The sequence below is a fragment of the Manacus candei genome, unplaced genomic scaffold (genome assembly GCF_025592945.1).
Source record: "Manacus candei isolate 608988 ecotype Guabito, Panama unplaced genomic scaffold, ASM2559294v1 h1tg000063l, whole genome shotgun sequence".
NCBI lineage: Eukaryota > Metazoa > Chordata > Aves > Passeriformes > Pipridae > Manacus > Manacus candei.
This window is the reverse complement of record NW_026138111.1, coordinates 4,349,813-4,369,342: the sequence shown is the minus strand read 5'-3', so window position 1 is coordinate 4,369,342 and position 19,530 is coordinate 4,349,813. Positions and strand designations below refer to the sequence as shown.

The window sequence follows — 19,530 nt, the reverse complement described above, 5'->3', positions numbered from 1 at the left end:
AAGCCAGGCTGTGTGTGGACAAACAAATACAGACATAGTTGCCAACACAGGGATGTTTTGGTCTTATCATGAGGGAACGGTGTGCAAATTGAGGCAGTGGAAGGTATCAGGATTACATGAGGAATTCATTACTTCTACACTCCTGCATATTATCCTAGCATCTGACAGGAGAGCAGGAACCCAACAAGACACACCCAATCCATCCACATACCAACTAATACTGAAAACAAAGCTTGGCATGTTTTTTTCTGGATGTCAGACTAAAACTGGAAGCCGCAGTGAGTGCATCTAAGTCTACAATAGATTCACAGTCCAGCTCTATATACTGCTCTGTGCAAAAAGTTCCCTCTTGCTACGTGATTTTTTCCCCCCAATTTCTCATGTTAATGAACAGAATCTCATTTCAAGTCACTGTCTGAACATTTTGTACTTATTAATATTTAAGAAACTCACCAGAGAAAGATCAATTGACTGCACTTGAGAGCTCCTTGTCTGCCAGCTTTTCAGAGAATCACATGATGGGTCAGGCTGGAAGGGATCACAGTGGGTCATCTGGGCCAACCTCCCTACTCAAGCAAGGTTATCCTAGAGCACAGGATAAAAGAAGAAAAGCACACTTTTCTTCTCCCTGTGCACACACTTCTCCCAAATTGCTCTCCAGAAGGCTCACGTGTGTGAAAAAAGCTAAACCTTAACCATAGCATCTCTCCTTGAACAACAGGAAGTGGTTTCATAAAGGTGAAGTTGGCACCTTTCAAGAAAACTTTACATTAAGCTCAACTCAACAAGTCGTTCAGCACACAGAAGGGTCACAAACCTTGCTCAATGCAGCTTGTTCATGAGCAGCACCCACATGAGATCATCCAGGACAATGCAACATTTTAAATTCTCTATAGAGGATGATGTCATCATTTCTCATTGGAAACCAAGGTACAGCAATACTTTGGGTCAAACACCCAGATGGATTGGCCAAGAGCAGCTTACAAACACTTTGTGAATGTTACAAGCATTGCACAAGTGCCCTCAATATCTGACATCAACAAACACGCAAACAAAACTTCAGAGCTGAGCTCTCCCCATGCTCAACACAACAGGTTCATCCCGAAATACTAGTCACTACCTCAGAGTCACAGTCTGGTAAAGTCTTCTTCCAGTAACATCACTTTTGGCTTCAGGACCATAATATACCCAGAACAGACTTCTTGCTGGTTTTGAGGAACACCTACTAAAAGCTCCTTTCAGGGTCAGGAGTCCTTAGGAATCTAGAGACAGGCTAGACAAAATAGGGATAGGTTAGGGGGATAGATTCTGTTGGGGTTTTTTCTCATGAGAGACAAAGTTATTAGTTAGGTTACCTATTAAGAAACATTATGTTTAGTAATTAAGGTTTATTTTTCCTTTAAACTTAAAGGGAGTTGAACAAAAGAAAAAAAAAATCCCACCAGAATCACTTCTACTTTATTCCTCTGCTGGCAGAAGCGACACTCGATTAATGTGGGTTGGGAAGCAGCAGGAAGTTGTGCTTTGGTGTTGTAGGCTTAATTAGATGCAGTTATTAATTAAGCATCAACTCTGAAACAATTTAAATTGTCCACTGGCTGGGGGAGGAGAGGAGGAAGAAAAAAGTGGAAAGCTATGTAACATGAGCTATGGTACAACACAGGGACTGGAGACAGAAGTTCAACATACTGATCTCAACTGCCACTGGTGAGGTTGTCACAGCAACCATAATGCAGCTTCATGAATATGCATTACGCTAAAATCTATTTTTTTCCCCCCAAAGAGACTAACGTGTCGTTCAGCTCACAACATGATGCTGCCTGGGAGACAAATCCGAGTTGCACAATAGAAGTGACTTGTCTTCAAAACCTTCAGCTTGACTGCTGCAAACAGAAAGGGTTTGGGGAAGAGGGGAGACACAGAGCACAGTGGCATGGGGTTGTAGGGCTCTCTTCCATACCTGCTTCAGACAGAGGGCACTTTAGACATATTTAGCAAACATTTTAAGGCAAACGTTCCCAAAATGCGCTGTTCCATCCCCGCAAAGTTGCAGACTGTGCAAAGCATCAGCCTTAACCCCTCAAGGACCTAAAGACCAGCCCTCCAGTCAGACATAGGCAGTGGCATCAGTGGCCCTACACAGAAGGATGGAGAAAGAAAGAGGAGTTGCTGCTCAGTACCCAAGCCAGCCAAAACTGGAGGCCTTGGCTTGACCACCACCGGAAAATTGTGAGTGGAGGGGGTAACAACAAAAAATCCCAAACCACACATGTATCTATCCAGGTCACACAGCAGCAGAAACAAAGGGCAGTAACTGTTTCCACTGAATAGCTGTGGGAGTTGTACTTCGCACTTAGCTCCCCACTTAAGGTAACACCTCTTCCGCAAACTCATAGCCACCCTACGCACCTCTGTCTCTCATCTGTCGCTCATCATGAACCTAAAATTAGCAAGCTTTGTTAAATTAATTTGTCTGTAAATTGGAAATGTTAACTCCCAAAGAAGGAAGATAAAGCTAATTTTTCCTCAAGACATGCGTGTGGGAGAAAATAAAAGCCACACCAAAAACTCTGCATGAAAAAGACTGCCTGCAGAGGAGGGAGGAGTCACCAGTTCAAGCCATGACAGATATTCTGTGAAAGGGGTAGCATGTAATGATAGTAATAAAAGCCTATCGCAGTGGAGGTGAACCCCTCCCTTCCTAGTCACCCACTGGGTCCTCCTTTGCTGCCCTCATCCTCCCTGCTGTGTACCCATCCCAATTCCAGAGGAGCCCAGCCAACCCTGAAGCTGACTTGATCACAGGCTGACACCAAAGGGAGTAACCCCATTCACTTCTGCCATAGCCTTTATGTCACTTGACCATTCATGCAGTTTATCAGCTCACTGCTGATGCAACTAATTTTTGTGTTTGTTTTCTGGCAAGGTCAGTCTAATCAGAGCAGACAACAATGCAGTCTCACTTGGGGTGGCACAAGCTATTAGAGCTGTCGTGACTCTCACAGAAAACATTTGTGGTGGTGGGCAGAGGAAGAAAGCATCCCTTTACAGCGACCACCTGCACTTAAATGAGGTGAAAAGACTTCAAAGTCTCACCGTAAAGACATTGGTTACAAAGCTACCATAAGGCACATTTCAGACACTGGAGACCAGAACTTCAGTCCCTACTCTGAAAGACAGGGGAAGAGTTTGTCACAGCTTGGCATTGACAAAAGCTTTTTTTCTGCTTCCTTGCTCTGAATTTTGTCTACTAGTCAAGGATAGAGCTGAGGGTGAATACAGGAAGATGAACATCACCAGCTCAGCAAGAGCCTCTGCATACAAGAAGGCTCAGGCAGCTCAGGTTTGGATGGGCTTCAAACAGGTAAAAAGCTGGGGCACAGAGGAAGTGCTGCCCTAAGCAAGCACCACAATTCTGCCTATAAAAACAAAGACGAAGGGGTGACAGACGGGAGAGAAGGACAGGACACAACTAACAGAGGGTGAGATGAGGGTCTTTTCCAACCTAGTTGATTCTGTGAAAATTAGGCTATCACTGCATTTATCTCTCTTCCACTGTTCAAATGGAAAATGTAGGAAGCCTAGCTTGACAAAGCACTCAGAATAAAATTGGCCTTTTACAACCTACTTTAAAGTAAATATTTAAAGTCAGAAGAACATATACTGGCATAGAACATCTTATTCAGACTAACAGGTTTATTACAGAAGGTAATCACTAACTGTTTAGAAAGTGTGAGTCCTGCCAGCCCTGAAGAGTTTTAATTCTATCCCTTCAAGTAAAAAAAGGGTAAGTTATTGAGATGTTTGATGCTAAGTTTTTCATTACCTCAACTGCATGTTCATCATCTTCAGATAGTAACTACAGATAAATCAGAGAATGGAGGTACTGCTAAGAAAAAGTGACACTGTGGAGATGAGCCGTAATCCAGGCTTAGAAAAAGTCATTTGAGAACAACCTTCCAAGGTCTACAAAGAATGGCTTGGACCTAGCAGCTGTTTCAATGAGAGGACTCTAGGAAGCAGGCATCTGTTCAGGGTGTCTCATCGTACCTCGCTCAGCAACCTTTGAAAACAGAATAAAGGTACATTGCGTTGCCCAGTTTTGAAGAATGACTATGAATTCCTTTTTGTTGTGTTTATAAACAAAGAGGTACCCATTTGAAGCAGGACGCAGGCCACAGTTAATGACTGCAGCCTGACAAATCTCTGCTGTGCGTGCACCTCCACTGAGCACAGCTGAGAGCACACAACCCAGTGCTGATGAGAAGCCTGTCTGAGCCCTCACCAACATCTGGACCTCACATAGGCAACTTGCACGTTTGAGTAACACTTTCCATGTGCCACAGTGCCAAGCTCCCTCTGCGTTACAGTTTCACTTATGGCTAGACCATACAGCAGGAATCACTATCAGGCAAAGACCACAGACCTACAACTGCTGTGCTACATATACAATGTAAATAATTCCCTTACCTTTTTGTTCACTAAGCAACCACAGGGTAGGGTTCATGCTCTCCAAATTGTTCAGCTAGCAGGGCACCTCACTGAGAACAAGATTAACAACCAGAGTAGAGCAAGATGGTCTATTTTGAAGGGCTTCCCTCAATTTAGGGAGACAATTTAGCAGAAGCCAGTATTAGAACTTTGTGAGTATCCACTTAACATGAAACCATCCGGATGCAAGTTTTCAGAGTAAGATTCCCAGGATGCAGTGATTTTGTGTACAACACTTTGTAACTCGCATCTGCGAGTTTTAACTATTCTACTGCTGATCTGAGAATTCATTAAGCCTCTGAAATGTCTATATTGCAAAAAAATCTCCTCTCATGGGTAAATAAGTTGAACATTGCTGTTCCGTGAAGAACTACAAAGCTACAGCTAGCACATGCCAATTACAACCACCATTATAAATCCTATATACTGGCCTTGAGCTTACAAAGAATGTGTGTAATCCCCAAATCACATACACTGCCATCCAAGAAGCAGAGTTGCTGCTCATTCTGTTCCTTCTCCCTTTCTCCCAACAAAAACCTGAAAACACTTCTGAAGTTGGTGTTACAGGCACAGAAGAGAGAGCAGGAAAGTAAAAAAGCCACTCTGTAGATTATGCAAGTTTGCAGTGTTAGAATTACTCATCATGTCAACTCCTATATGAAGAGGTATGAAATATTGTGTAAAAACTTACATAAATAATGTGTAAAAGGACACGACACTATACACAAAGGAAGGAGTTATATGAGTAAGTTAAATGAAAAAGTAACAGAGAAACAGCAAGTTCCATACAGTAAGTCTGGCTTCAGGCATCAGCTTAATTTCTGGTACTCTCTGTACTACACAGCCGCTTGTAAAAGCCATGTAAACTATTCCTTGAAATCTTATCACAGAGTAAAAAACTGAAGGTCAAGTTCCCACCAGACTGACAGAAACATGAACAGCAGCTCTGCTGGAAAGCAGCACTCTGGAAAAGCCTCCTTCATCTCACCCACACAGCCTGTCAAAAGATGAGAGAGATAATTTACTCCACGTAGAAGAGTTTGGAAATAGCAGAAGTTGCGTGACACAGGCAAGCACCAAACTTGGCCTCTAAGTATTGCAGACCCCTCCTCCACTTCTTGAGAGTGCATCCCTTTGCATAAGTTCAACTGCACTTGTTGGTACATCTGCTATAAAAAGAAGTAAATCACTGTACCCAAAGGTAGTTTGGATATCTGACCTGCAATTACTTGTTTGAATAATTAACATAGTGAAATGGCAGGCTCTGGATTGAAAGGCCCTGCTGTTCAAGGTAATCTCCCTTACAGGAGCAAAGCCCTACACTGTCACATTTCAAACTGCATCATTCCCACAGTAGGCAGAATATCTGCTCTTTGTCACCGTGCTTACAGTAGTAACCTAAATTAAAGAAACAACAACAAAACAAAACAAACAACAAAAAAACAAACCTCAAGTTGATATAGCCACACTAGGCAGCAGAGGGTACAATCCTGTGAGAAACTGGAGGAGCCCTCATGAATATAATCACAATCCTGCAAATTAACTCTTTTGTTTAGTAAACTGCTTGGGTTTTCTGCTATAACTGCAAATCTTTCCTCTCTCATGTTGATTTTAACATGCTTTGGACAGCAAAACTCAGTGGAAATCTTTGCTATTAAATCTGATTCTTCCAAGAAGCACATGTAGTGTGGGCATCTCCTCCACGGTCTTTCCCAATAACCTCTGTACATAGCATCAACTGCTGTAAAAAAAGCCAGTTTTGGTGATACTGCTGATTGCTCTAAGTAGAAGACTGAAGACAGACACCAGTTCAGCCCAGGAAAAGGCTGCTGTACATGCTTTGCAGCAGTTACAGCTAAAATAGGTAACTAGTGGAGAAGTATGAAGGTGAGGCTGAGCAGAGTGCATTCCTTCACCCCACCAGCAGATACAGTCAGGAACAACTGAGTGTCAGGAAGTAGAACAACCACAGAATGAATGATGGAGCCTGTGAGTCAGACACTTGTAGGGAAATACAGGAGGGAAATTTAAAAAAAAGAATTAGTTAAGCTTCCCATGCATTCTTGTATTTTCTCCCACATTTTATGAGTTTACTAAACCAATTTTATTTTGCAAACAAAACTGAAGTAACTCATGACTCAAGATACTGAACACTGCTGCAAATGAGCTCTGGCCAGGAATTGTGACCCACTCATCACACACATACAGGGCAGCTCAGCTCTCCACATTCAGCAGTTCAGTACATGTGGCTGCACAGATAGCTGACAGAGGAATGGGAAGGAGACATGGAGATTTGCATCCACATTCTATGAGCAATTTTGAGGCTTCCTTAGGGAATGAATAGAGTTGAGGAAAACTAAAGAAAAAATTCCATCATTTTAAGAAAACACAGAAATTAAGCATTACATAAATCTGTAGGGAAGATACAAAGCCTATTCCTAGCAAGTAAACAAGCCAGCTGAGGCTATCACCATAAGCTTGCCCAGTTCTTACTAATTTGATCATATGTGTGAAAAATTAACATTTTAATAGTGCTTGTTAGTCCTATTGCTTGTTAGCAATAGTCCTGTTGCTTCATTAACTGCAGATGAGAAAAAGTTATACACAGGAGTTAACAACTACATTTCTGAAGCTGCTTGAAACAACTGGAACAAGATTATCTTAGAGTAAGTCTTTAAATAAAGCAGGGCATACTAACTAACCCAGTTCCCGTCCTCTGCCAAGGGGGAGCCTGCTGTTGGTATCATCACCAGAGTACAGACATGTTCTAAGTAGCATTTCTCCTAAGAAAAGTCAACTCCTCTCTTGATAGAGCTATATTAGTATGGTTTCCACCATGTTTCAACATGAAATTTACTGGACACATGGAAAAGGGAAAAAAACAACCCACAACTCTGTTAGTTTGGTTTTTTTGACCCCAAACATGGGGTAACCTATGAATCCAACAGTATTTGCACTTCATGGATCAGCTCTTTGCTTTATTAACCAAAACTGTACAAGCACCCTGATTTACCATATTTTTGCCTACACTATAACAACAAAAAAAGTATTTTCTTGTCTCAAAATGTCACAAATACACTGTGAAGCCTGTCAGGCTGCTAAGATGATCCAAACCCAATGACAGCAAAGAGCAACCTGATACATGGCTGAGACTTCGGACTCAAAATAGATTTAATTAGCACAAAGATATCAAGAGAGAGTTTAGTAACAAAGTGAAGAAACCAAGGGAGAAGAAATAAGATTCTATCAGCCATCATTTTAATCAGACCAAACAAGAGCCAGCTACAGGATGGCATTTACGTCTGCCTCTAAGGCTGGGATGAGGGCCAGAATTACACTACTTGAGCTGATTTATTTATGCCATGCTGACACTTCAGTTGGCAATGATAAAGGTCCAAAGGTCAAAGTACTTTAAGGCAGAGATCCATGTAGACCACAGTGTATCTTTCCAAGCAGCTACGGTTGGGATGGGGAAGAAAGGAGAAGGGAGCATTAGTCCTCGCGCACACCCACTTGCCACCACAAAACCACTTCACAGCTGTGCCCATTTCAAAGCTTCTGAAGTTCACAAAGGAAATTTCTGGAGAGATCCCACCTTTCATCATCCAACCACTCCTAAGAAATGGTGTGTTTTTCCAAGTCAAAGCCAGAGAGAAGGCAGTGGTGCCTCACAGAGAAACTGAGGCCACATCACCAGCTGAAGCCCAGAGATCACTCACAGACCACACCTCTTGAAAACTCCCTAAAGAATCTGGGGAAAGGAGTAAAAACGGAGGCAGAGAGCGACATTTTTGGCACTTCTGTCAGTTTGCTAACAAGGATTTCTTCCAGCTCTAACTTATTCCCAATTACTTCAATAATATTCACATATTTAAATCTTGGAATTTTAAAACCTAAACCATAGATTTCACTTTTCAAGAAGGAGTCTGGCTCAAATTCAGGTTTGGGATATCAAGCCTTTTGTTTACACTACACAAATGTTTTAACAGGTAAAGTCTCTCAAAGTCACAGAAACTGGGAATTCCAAGACTTTTTGCATTAATGTCAGAAGCATACTGAAGACTGCGGAATATTATGGAACCATCAGCTAGCACTGAACTCCCACTAACCTCTGATTTGTTTACATAATTGGCATAGAAGGTAAAAAAAAAAAAAAAGAAAAAGAAAAAGAAAAAATTATACCACATTATTCTTGAATATTTCAGAGATTTCAAGAGCAAAAAGTGCCCAAAAGCAAACTACAAAGCATCAAATTTGGCAAAGGAAAAAAAAAATGAAAGAGGACATCTTTGGATTTCTTTGTTGTAGGCATCTGGAGCCTCCATCCAGTTGCAGATCTAGGCAGGCTGACTCAACTTGAGCAGGGATTTGGATGGCTGTAAATGGGAGTCTGTTCTAAGCAAGACCTAAGTCATGGAAGTTGACTTGACAAGAAACAGGGACAGGCTGTCTTTTGGGTGACAAGAAAAGCTGTAAATACACAATGAAGGGACAGTTCCTCTCCTAATGATATTCCTGCCAAGCCCTTCTATTTATTGGACAATACAAAAGCTTCAGAAACTAAACAGCAGTTAATCAAGGACTGTACTGGCTTTTAATTGCTGCACTCAGCCCTGATGCACCACAGCATAACAAGGGCATCAGGCTTTTCAACAGATGTACCGCAACAAGCAGAATAAAAACCACTCCCTACTAAAACCTCTCCATCAGAAGAGGCAGCCACACAACCTAGAGACATGAAAACATGTTTTTCTGAACTAGAAGACTGTTTTCCAGTAAGTAGGAAGATTTCTGAGTGCCTAGGAATCACAACAGACAGTGGGATCAGAAAGCTGGGTCTGATTTGTATATAACCAGCACTAAGAAAATTGACCATGAGTTCACATATGTATGGGGAAAAAAAGTCTTTGGATTTGGTATACAGTTAACAAGGCTACAGAAAAGGTCAGACCACTTCATACTGGTGTTCTTACACAAGGGTACATACTGGACAGTATTCACATTGCTAGTTATGACTGCATTTTTCAAAAGAACTTTTACTTTAGGATTTGAATCTACTAGTTAGTCTTTATTTAAAAAGAAAAAAGTTATTTCAAATTATTATTAAGAAAGAAAATCTGCATGCTTGTAGCTAATCTACATCAAGAGTGGTGTCTGGTGCTTCCTTCACAGTTCAGAAACATCAGACATGCATCTGCTTCCTAAACACAGTTTCTCATCTCTCATTTCAGATAATGAGCAATCTGTGGTCAGACAGCCATCTTCAAGGTCCAACCGCTTCCTACCGTTTCCTCTAAGTACATATGCCTTTAACTGACTTTTCTGCTGACTTTTACAAAAATGCAGTCTTAGCTTCATGGCAATTTAATCAATGATTAAAAAAAAACCTAGAAAACACCCAGTGTATGTAACTACCAACATTTGGTTCTCCTGGACCCTTAGAAAAGAGAAGAAAAAGTAAACAAAGCAAACAGACACTCTTTTTTCTGTCAGTCCATGTAGAGTTTCCAAAAACTCACCTAACACAATTGTTCAACAGTTAAATATACACAACATTTTTGTTCAGTGAGTGAGGTCTGCTCTCAGATATGATATTAGCTCTCAGATATGATGAACTTTCAGCCAGCTGAGAGGAAAGCCTTCTTCAGGGTAAAATAAACAGATGTACTTTGCTTCAGACAATAAGGAATGCAAACTGCATGGAAAGATTTTCCATGATTTAACAAAGACAATAAATTGTCATCAACAGCAGACTAATGAGTCACAGGCAACAGCTTAATACTTAAAGCTTATTGCTCAACAAAAGAATACTTATGCAATTTCAAAGTATTAATAACAAAACACATAATGAGTTTTGAATACAACCCATAGTCTCAAACCTGGATAGCCATATGCATCCAAGTGAAATCAGAAGCAGACACTGGACACAAGCCAGGCTAGCATTCCACCAGGAAAACTGGACTGAAAATTGCTGGACATTGTTTTTTGTTCAAAAAGCATTTACTGTCCCTGCTCTGCTTTAACAGAGGCCTGTGAAGGCCAGAGAGCTTCATTGGGCAAATTCAAACTGCTAAGCAAAGTGAGCTCCACATTCCTCCTGTAAAATATTCCAAGAAACAGTATTTGTGCTTCATTTGATTTCAATGTGTTGTCATAAAGGGATAAGTGATCCAGCGTTACTGGAAATCTTTGTTGGCAGAGCCCTCAAATTGGGGAGCAGTTGCTACTGGAAGAAACAGGAAAGATGAAGAAGTATCTTTACAAAAAGTGTATTTCCTGTAAAAATATTTGCTAATACAGTTTTCTGGGGAAGTCAGAACTATCCCACTTTTGGTTGGTTATTCCCATTAGTGAAAGTAAAAAGAAGAGCTGTTGAATGCAGTCCCATAAGCAACTCCTTCAGGAAGGGAAGGCCAAGACCCTTTCATAAGCATCAAAAGTTTTTGTATTCAGAACATTTCTCTTTAACAGGACAGAACTAGCTCCAGATAATCTGGAACAGACCACAGTCCTCACTTCTGCAGTGTTTTCCAAACTCTTGACATTAGTTTTAATTACTGCAAGTTTCCAGGAAGCTCTTACATCTGAAGAAAACCTTGCAAGCACAGCATGCTCTAGCAGCTGGCAGTTAGTTCTCTTAAAGATCAACATGTCCAGCCACACTCTTTGTGGTTTGTTGGGAAGGACATTCCTCACTGCACAAGTGCAGGTGATCTCACAGAGCTGCTGAGACCATGCAGGATTTTACACAAAAGCAAACCACATTTTCATACAAAAAGTGATCTCAACACTTGGAGGTACCTTTTGGGTCACTTTGTAGCCTTTAAAAGGAGTGTAAAGATCTTGAATAAAAGCATTGCAGAAGTACAAAACTGTATAAAGTTAATCTAACTGGAATAACACCTACAAGTGGTTTAATGCTGTGAAAAGTCAGACTACATAAAGAGTGTATTTATACAGATGTTACGTTTTCCTACTCCTTCCAGTGACATGATCCTTGCAGGGTGGTGCAAAATTTAGTATTCTACAGAGATGGTTTTTACTACTGTCTGATGATTGCAGTCCAAAGTCACCTTAATATTAGTTCCATGAGGATGCTTGGGACGTTTTGCTGCTCTCAGGTTCCACGCTTCACGGCTACCTTTGCTCCACACAAACAGGATGGCAGCTGCTGGGAATCAAACCTCTTGGATACATGCAGCAAGAGGAAGCAACCAGGATCTTCAAGGATGATATATTCAGGCAACTCCTTCAGCGTTACTCTCTGTCTCACAAGGGAAAAGGTGATCAAGAGGAAAGATGAAGTAAGCCCCTAACACTAAAATGAGTTCAGAGATAGGATCATGGATTACAGATCATCTTGCAGCTTGATTTGAATCAGGTAGCCAAAGCCACATTCATTGAGGGCCATATAACTGCACGGAACTTCAGAGAGCATTTCATCTTTGGGTGCTTAACGTGCTATTTTTTTTCCTGTTGCAATGTGGTACCTTGTTGCAGTAGTTGTGCATCTTACAAAATGCTCAGAGCCCAGGCTACTGTTACCTTCACTCCCAGAATGGGGTTATAGATATTTTCAGACTGGTCTCTTCTCTACTGCTCAGATCCCTAAGACTTGAAATGGACATGCCACTCTCTCCAGACAACCCAGAAAGCATAAACTCATCCAGTTCCTGGAAACACATTACTCCTGGAACAAAACCTGGTAATTATAATGGTAGTGTCCAAAATCTACTACTGGGAGTGGTCCCACTACTACAGAAGTGTCTAGGGAAACAGTGTGTACCCAAAGCACACAACTGTACAGCTCCCTGGGCTCTGATCTGGAGCAAATTACAGTAAATTACAGAGTTTAGACACCCTCTTCAGTCCTAACATAACTAGGCAGGACCCTGAAGCTGTACAACTACAGACATCACCTGGCTCTACCAAAACCAAGATGGAAAAAAAGATATCTCTATCTCATCAGGCTTATAAGGCAGCAGTATGGACTATGCGTGGCCTTCAGACCACTTTTTTTAAGAGATCCTTCTCCAGATGCTTCTCATTTCCCCATCCCTATGGCTGTGACACTGTTTTAAAACTGCTGATGGTTAAAAATCCACACACCTCTCTGCAGCCCTGCTACGTTTCCTCAGGAATTACAACATGCTGTTAACCTTGAGAAGTGCAGCAAGTTATTTTAGGGCACAGTTACTGTGCACACCTGGGAATGCAAAGAAGAGATCCAGAGAGAAGGAAAGAAAAACACGCAAATCACTTCCCAAGTGTAGAAGGAATGTGGAGCCTCAGGTAGTAAAATAAATGGTGAGAAGCTGGAGGACTTCTTTCTGAAGGTACCTCGAGAGCTTAAATTCCCTTTGGGAGTCCTCTTTTTCATATACATTTCTAACTTGAAGAAGCCACTTTTCAAAATTTAAGCTAACAATAAACTTCAGGTTATGAATTAAACCCTTTGAGCACCTAAAGATGCTTGTGTATCCTTCATTAAAAAACCTGGTACTAATTTTCAGTCTCTGAGAATTAGTTGGTTTCCAAACCAGTGAATTTGATGTGTTCTGTACATAAGTAACCTGATACCTGAAATAAATATTGAAGGAACAAGTGGTTTTTACAACATGGTAAAATGCCAAACATTAGTAATGCCAGATACCAATACAAACTGCTGATAGTCCTGTCAAGAGGTCTGATAAAACAGTTTTAGCAGCTGGAAATTAATTGCACTCAGTCACTAATTGCATACATCAGGCCAGCATGAAGTGTACGGTTTTGTTCTTTCTAATTAAGGTAAGTATAGACCTCTCATGTTGTACAGTTACTCTTGTGGGGTACTGTGAAAATTCGAAAAGTGTCTATTAACCATTGTATTTGGACATAGATAGGCAAGCAACTGCCAATTGCTTTTTCCACATGATTTTGCCATATTCTTCAAGAACCTCCAAAAAAAGTCTTAATCAACTACACATACCTACATATGCAGGAGGGGACACTCAATGGTCAAGAAATGAGAGCGTCCTCTGCCGTGGAGTTTGATGCAAAACCCAAGGATAAAATGACATTTTGTGCCTTATGCCTTTTTCTTGTTCTCCTCTCTCCCTCCTGTCCATGACCAGTGTTAGCAGCATTACACTAACAGCTTTATTCTGCACGTGAAAATGTTGACCTAAAATTTAAAACCCCTGTTTATGAATTCTGTATTTAACATCAACTACAGTATTACCCGTATATGCATACAAAACAGATGTGGTAAAACAAGGAAGCATCCAAACATCACTCCGTTTAGTCTATAGACAGATGCTCACCTTCAGGATCCTCACAAGGGAAACACAGTAACGCATAAAGTGCCCACCGAGCAGGCTGGTCGGCCCCAATGGAGTGCACTGGAAGGCTGCTGGAGAACCAAACACACAGCAAGGATGTGCCCTCACAAACGTAAGCAAGCATCCATTGTAAGCTGCAAGGAGCTCTGTTTCAGACAGCAGTCTGTATCAACACACAGCAGAAACACTCCATGTGACTCAGCATCCAATGATTACACTTATTAGGCATGTGTCGCCAGCAAACCTAGCCACAAATCCCTTAATCACAGGTCAAAAGAGTTGTCAAAGCCTGCACTGATGGGATCAGGAAAACACTGAAGTGTTTGGGGCTTTTAAACAAGGAACATCAGCTCCTGCAGAAGAGCAAAAGCACTCAGAGAAGCTGCATCAGTGATTTACAGCACCAAAGTGACCTCTTGGACCTGCATCCTAAAAAAACGTAACACAATTTACTTTAGAAGTTTCTTATTTTTAAAGCATACTGAGAAATGTGATGCCACAGCTGGAGTAATGTGCCCAGTTCTGGGGCCCCCACTACAAGACATACATGGACATACTGGAGACAGTCTAACAAAGGGATCAGAGCATGTCTCCTGTCTCGCTGAGAGAGTTGGGACAGTTCAGCCCAGAGAAGAGAAGGCTCAAGGGGAGAATGTTATAACCATATATAAACACCTGAAGGGAGGGTGCAGAAAGGACAGAGCCAGGCTCTTTTCAGTCATGCCCAGTGACAGGAGCAGAGGTAACAGGCACAAACTGAAACACAGAAGTTCCGTCTGAGCATCAGGAAACACTTTTTCACTGTGAGGGTGACTGAGCACTGGCACAGGCTGCCCACAGAGGTTGTGGAGTCTCCATCCTTGGAGATACTCAAAAGCCATCTGGACTTGTCCCTGGGCAACCTGCTTTAGATGGCCCAGCTTGAGCAGGGGGTTGGACCAGGTACCTTCAGAGGTCCCTTCCAATCTCAACTATTCTGAGATTCTGTGAAATAAAAAGACTAGTTCTCTTCAGCTACTGATGAGAGGTCTAGAACAAGTTCTTAAACAATGCATCAAACTTCCTGTAACGTGTATCCAGAACAGATCAAGTGTTCTTCACGGGCTATCACAAAAAACTTTCTGCATTAACAGGGGATTTGCAACTAAATGGAATTTCAATTTCTATTAAGATGCAGATGTAGCTTTTAAACTTAGAGACAATTTTAAGTATTCTCAAGACAAGTTTAGAAAATACTACCAGTGAGGTTTTTTTCCTCATTAACACAGGCAAATATTAAACACATATGGAGACCCAAGAAGCAAATAGAAAGGATTTTTCAAATGCAACTGAACAAGTTGGGAATCTTTACCTTCCATGATTCTCAGAAGCAAAAAACCTGCATTATAAATCATTCAAGCATCTTTGAAAATCTGGTCTTATAAGCCATGGAATTAAATTTACTGCTACCAGTGCATTCACCAGGAGAAAGGATTGGGTGGTAAAGAGAAAAGGGGAAAACCAGCAAGAGCACTCCCAGCCACAAGTACAGTATTTCTGGTTTGCATTTGATGACTGCTCTTTCAGTTTAGTCAAGGTAAGAAGATCTACTGTGCAAACAAAAACGTACTATTAAGGTGAAGAAAAAACATCCAGAACTTACTCTCTGTGAAGACTGCAGAGCCTGTTAATATTTATGAAGTCTGAAGTAGCTTCAAAGACTCCTTACTTCATTTTCTTATGTCATAACAAAAAGCAGCACTAACTCATTAAATTTCAAGGTGAGTTCACCAATAAACTGTTTTAGTAAATCCTGAGCTCCAAGGAAAAGGCCTAACTTCCTTGTTTTGTGTGTGTGTTCCCCGTAGCAATGACAATGGCCAAAAGATGTGAAGAGAAAACCTGTATTTGTTAAGAAACTTGAAAGACCAGAACACATAAAACCACAAAGCACCCAACACTATGGTCAATCCACTACATTTGATGTCTATATTTCTGTGCACAGATTAATTCATGGATTAACCTGCCAGGTTGAGGGCAGAGGGCAGAGAAAGAATCTGTTTTGAAAGACCCTGATTAAGCACTTACTGTCAAAAGCTTTCCCTCTGATCAAACTCTCTGTCATAAAAATAACCCATTAGAGAAAGTGATCTCTCCTCCCAGCACGGATGCTGCCATGCAGATATTATTTAGCTGAGAAAAATCTATGTAGGAAAGAAACAGAAACAGTGTACAGGATAAAGGCAGAAAACTGTGTACTTTATTTGGGCCTGACACAGTCAGGTTTGGACAAGAGAGCCTTCAATTAGAGATGGCAGAATTCTCTGCACATAATACTGGAGTATTTTGGTAATAGCCAGCACTTTGGAGACTTCAAAATCAGAGGGTATCACTGCTAAGCCTGATAAATACTGGGGTAAGGAGAGGGAAGAAGAGACCGTGACCAGCCACTGAATAGCTACATAGCTTTAACCCAAAAAATTCAGTTGAGTTATATGTAGCCCTTGACTCAAGCATTCCTGAACAGTATTTATTATCCACACTTGTGAATAAAAAACAAAACATCAGGAAATGTGATCTATTACACTTCAAATAAAAAAAATATTCCCTGTAAAACTGTTAATGGGACCATATGTTACACAAAACACAGACTCGTATCTTCAAGAATCCCTATGGATTTGGTGCTAATGCAGCCAAAATACAAAACGTAACTTTTCAGCAGGCAAAATGAGGAGAAACAGGGTCTTTGTTATTCTTCCAACAATCTGTCATCGCTTTCGGGGTTAAAAAGTTAATGCTTCTCCCTAGATTTGAAGTGGCCTTTTTAAGGATTGAATGCTCCAGTATTAGAATTATGCTGAAGACTATGTAGTATCACATGTATCCACAATGTTTCATACCCCAGATGTGTACCCCACCTTCAACAGCAGCAGTGATCACTTCTCAGACACTGCAAAGGTTCCGTTACCAAAATAAAATAATCCAGCTGGGGTTTTTTTCCCAGGTTTCAAACAATACTGAATCTCTTTGGTATGCTATATTGCCTCAGCCATTCACTCTAATAATAAACTTCTGTTCCTATAAGCTTTGAATATCACACACTGGGAAGAGAAGGCATAAGACCAGGGAATAGCTTCTGCATCTGTAAACCACAAGGAATTAGTTTCCAGCCAGGAAGACAGCAGGGCTGCCAGTCAGCCCCCTGATTTTGCCTTCTCAATTGTGAACTCCCTTCTACCAGTCTCTCTGAAACCACGTCCCACAGAAAAGCAGAGCCAGGACAGGCTTTTCCCAGCTGCTGCCCTTAATTCCTCCCACCCCTACAGGCGCTGACGTCAGGTCACCAGGCCACAGCGATGATGTTCACAAGGCATCAGGCAGGAGGTCAAAGCCTGACTGATGCCTTCACTCGGAGCAGAAGCCATACCATGCCAAGGAGTGGCACATACACATCCAAACAACAGCAGGCTACCCCACGCCGCTTGACAGTCAACTCCTGACCAAGGACATGCTGAGCAGATCAGGTCACAACAGTGCCACAGTTAAACGAGAAAAAAATAAACCAAACCCATCAGTCTGATACTTTAGCTCAGGTTAGTCCCACCCACTACCAGACAAAACCAGCTCCAAAGGGCTTACCTGCAGAGCAGGAAGCACGACATGGTTCATCTTCAGTTCAGTCTGGCATCTCAGCCCAAAATTGCCTTTATTAGGGCAGAGGGATGAGCCAAAAATTCTTGTGGCCACCATAAGAGAAACAGTGAAACATAACTTGGGCTTTCATGGAACTTTGCATAATTTGGTGTCATAAGACCACCAATTTTATATTTTATCCATTTCAGAGCTAGTATCTTAAATGTCAGCTTCAGAAGAACACAGACTAGGACTAAAAAAAGCCCTCCCCTTCTGAATAACTAGATATGGTATTTGACAACTAAATATGATATTAAAAAAAATAAAAAGTTAACTGAGGAATGAAACTATTTATCACATGTTAAAAGCTAAGGCAGGATGCTGTCAGAGCACGGGGACCTGAAGCCCTAGGTCTTTATTAAATATTTCCTCTCCCCACCCACATCTCAACCGCCACTGGAAATGTGATACCCAAAAACTTGTCCATCATTCATTCCACATTCACACAAGCTTAACAGTACCACATCTACTCAATCTGAAACGCTCCAGCAATGAAGCACAACATAAAAACATGACAAAAAGCTGTCATTTCCCATTCACCCCATACGTGCTTTTAAGCTTAGCAACGACCCACAGAAGCATGCAGGAGGTCCACAAAATAAGTGCACATCTATTGACCTGACTGTCGAACAGCCATTTACCACGGCTCTGCCATCCTCTCAGTCTCCTTGAAAGTAAGCTCTCCAGCAGCATTTCTCTGGTCCTACTCCAACACTCCCGTGCCTCATTTGCTCCACATTAAGAGGCATCCAGATACTGCATGCTCTGAGGGATCAGTACATTGCCGGCTGCTATTTAACATGTGGTTAGCCCCTAACTCAGCTAGGCTCAGCTACCTCTCATGAAACAAACCCTACAACATAACCTGCTTTCCCAGCTCTTACTGCCAAATGGGATGCCAAATGGGATGCCAAATAGGATGACACCCAGCGCTAACCCGGCCGGCAGCAGCAGGAGGTAAAGGAGGGGGCGACGCAGCTCGCACCGCTTCCCCCTCGCCAAGGGAGATCCCCGCACGCAGCCGTAGGAAACACCGCCGTGCCCAGAGCGAGTGGCGCGGCACCGCGGGGACAGGGACCAGCAGCCACCACACGGTCCCCAGGACAACAACTGGGGAGCCCACCTGGGACGGGCTGCGTGTGCACACAGGGATGTGGCCTTTACCGGGTTCTCCGCCGCCCCGCGCGCTGTGTTAACTACAGCCGGTGGCGGCGATGCCACCGCCTGTCCCCGCAGCCCAGGGCAGCTGCTCCGTGCCGGAGGGGCGCGGGGAGGAGAGCAGGGCCGCTCCTCCGCCCGGGAAGCAGGGAGAGAGGCAGCCGGACACTCCCTGCGCCCACGAGGACAATCTCCCGATTCCAGCAAAGGCCTGGAGAGCTGGGCCACCGGCCGAGACCTCCAGTGGCTCCCCCGCAGCGCCCCAGTCCGCCCCCTCCCCGCCGGACCCGGGTGAGCCGAACAAAAGGCATACAAAGGACCAACGGACAGCAACCCCCTCCCGAGGGACCCGGTCCGGGGGCGGCCAGAGGCAGCGCCCCGCAGGAGCCCTGCTCCGGAGCGAGGGGGCGCGTCCGCCCCCCAGCCCGCGGGGCAAGCAGGTCCCGCTGCCCGGCCCGGGGACCTGCGCCCGGCTGATACAGAAAGGAGCGAACAAACAAACAAAAAAATTACTATTATCGTTATTATTACTATAATTATTATTATTATTCCCCCGAGGCGGCCGGTGCGGCACTCACCCTGCTCGGAAATCGGAGCAAACTCTCATTCACGCTCCCCGCCGTGCCCAGGCCGCCGGAGCCAGGCGACGCCCCGAGAGCCGCCGGTCGCTGAGCCGGGCCGGGCCGGGCCGCGCGCCGCCGGGGCCGGGCGCGCCCGCTCCGCTCCGCCCGGACAAAGCGCGGCGCCGCTGCGGGCGAGGCGGCAGCAGGTGCCCGTCCGTCCGCGCCGCCGCGGCCGTTCCGAGCGCCCGCGCAGCCGCCGCCGCCGCAGCGCCCGAGCCGCTCGCCGGGGCCGCGCCGCGCGCCCGCCCCGCCCCCGGCGGCCTCGC

The 19,530-nt window shown here is 43.3% G+C and overlaps 2 protein-coding genes across 2 annotated transcripts in view; both read right to left on the bottom strand.

The window, feature by feature from the left end:
- GRAMD4 (GRAM domain containing 4) overlaps nt 1-19,439 on the bottom strand; it is a 78,010-nt gene extending 58,571 nt beyond the window's left edge. The window contains exon 1 of the mRNA XM_051805176.1: nt 19,220-19,439. Within this exon, the coding sequence (XP_051661136.1) occupies nt 19,220-19,248 (29 nt within the window). The 5' untranslated portion in view covers nt 19,249-19,439. The remainder of the gene's footprint in view (nt 1-19,219) is intronic.
- Nucleotides 1-19,530, bottom strand: part of TRMU (tRNA mitochondrial 2-thiouridylase) — a 376,674-nt gene that overhangs the window by 117,271 nt on the left and 239,873 nt on the right. The window lies entirely within an intron of this gene.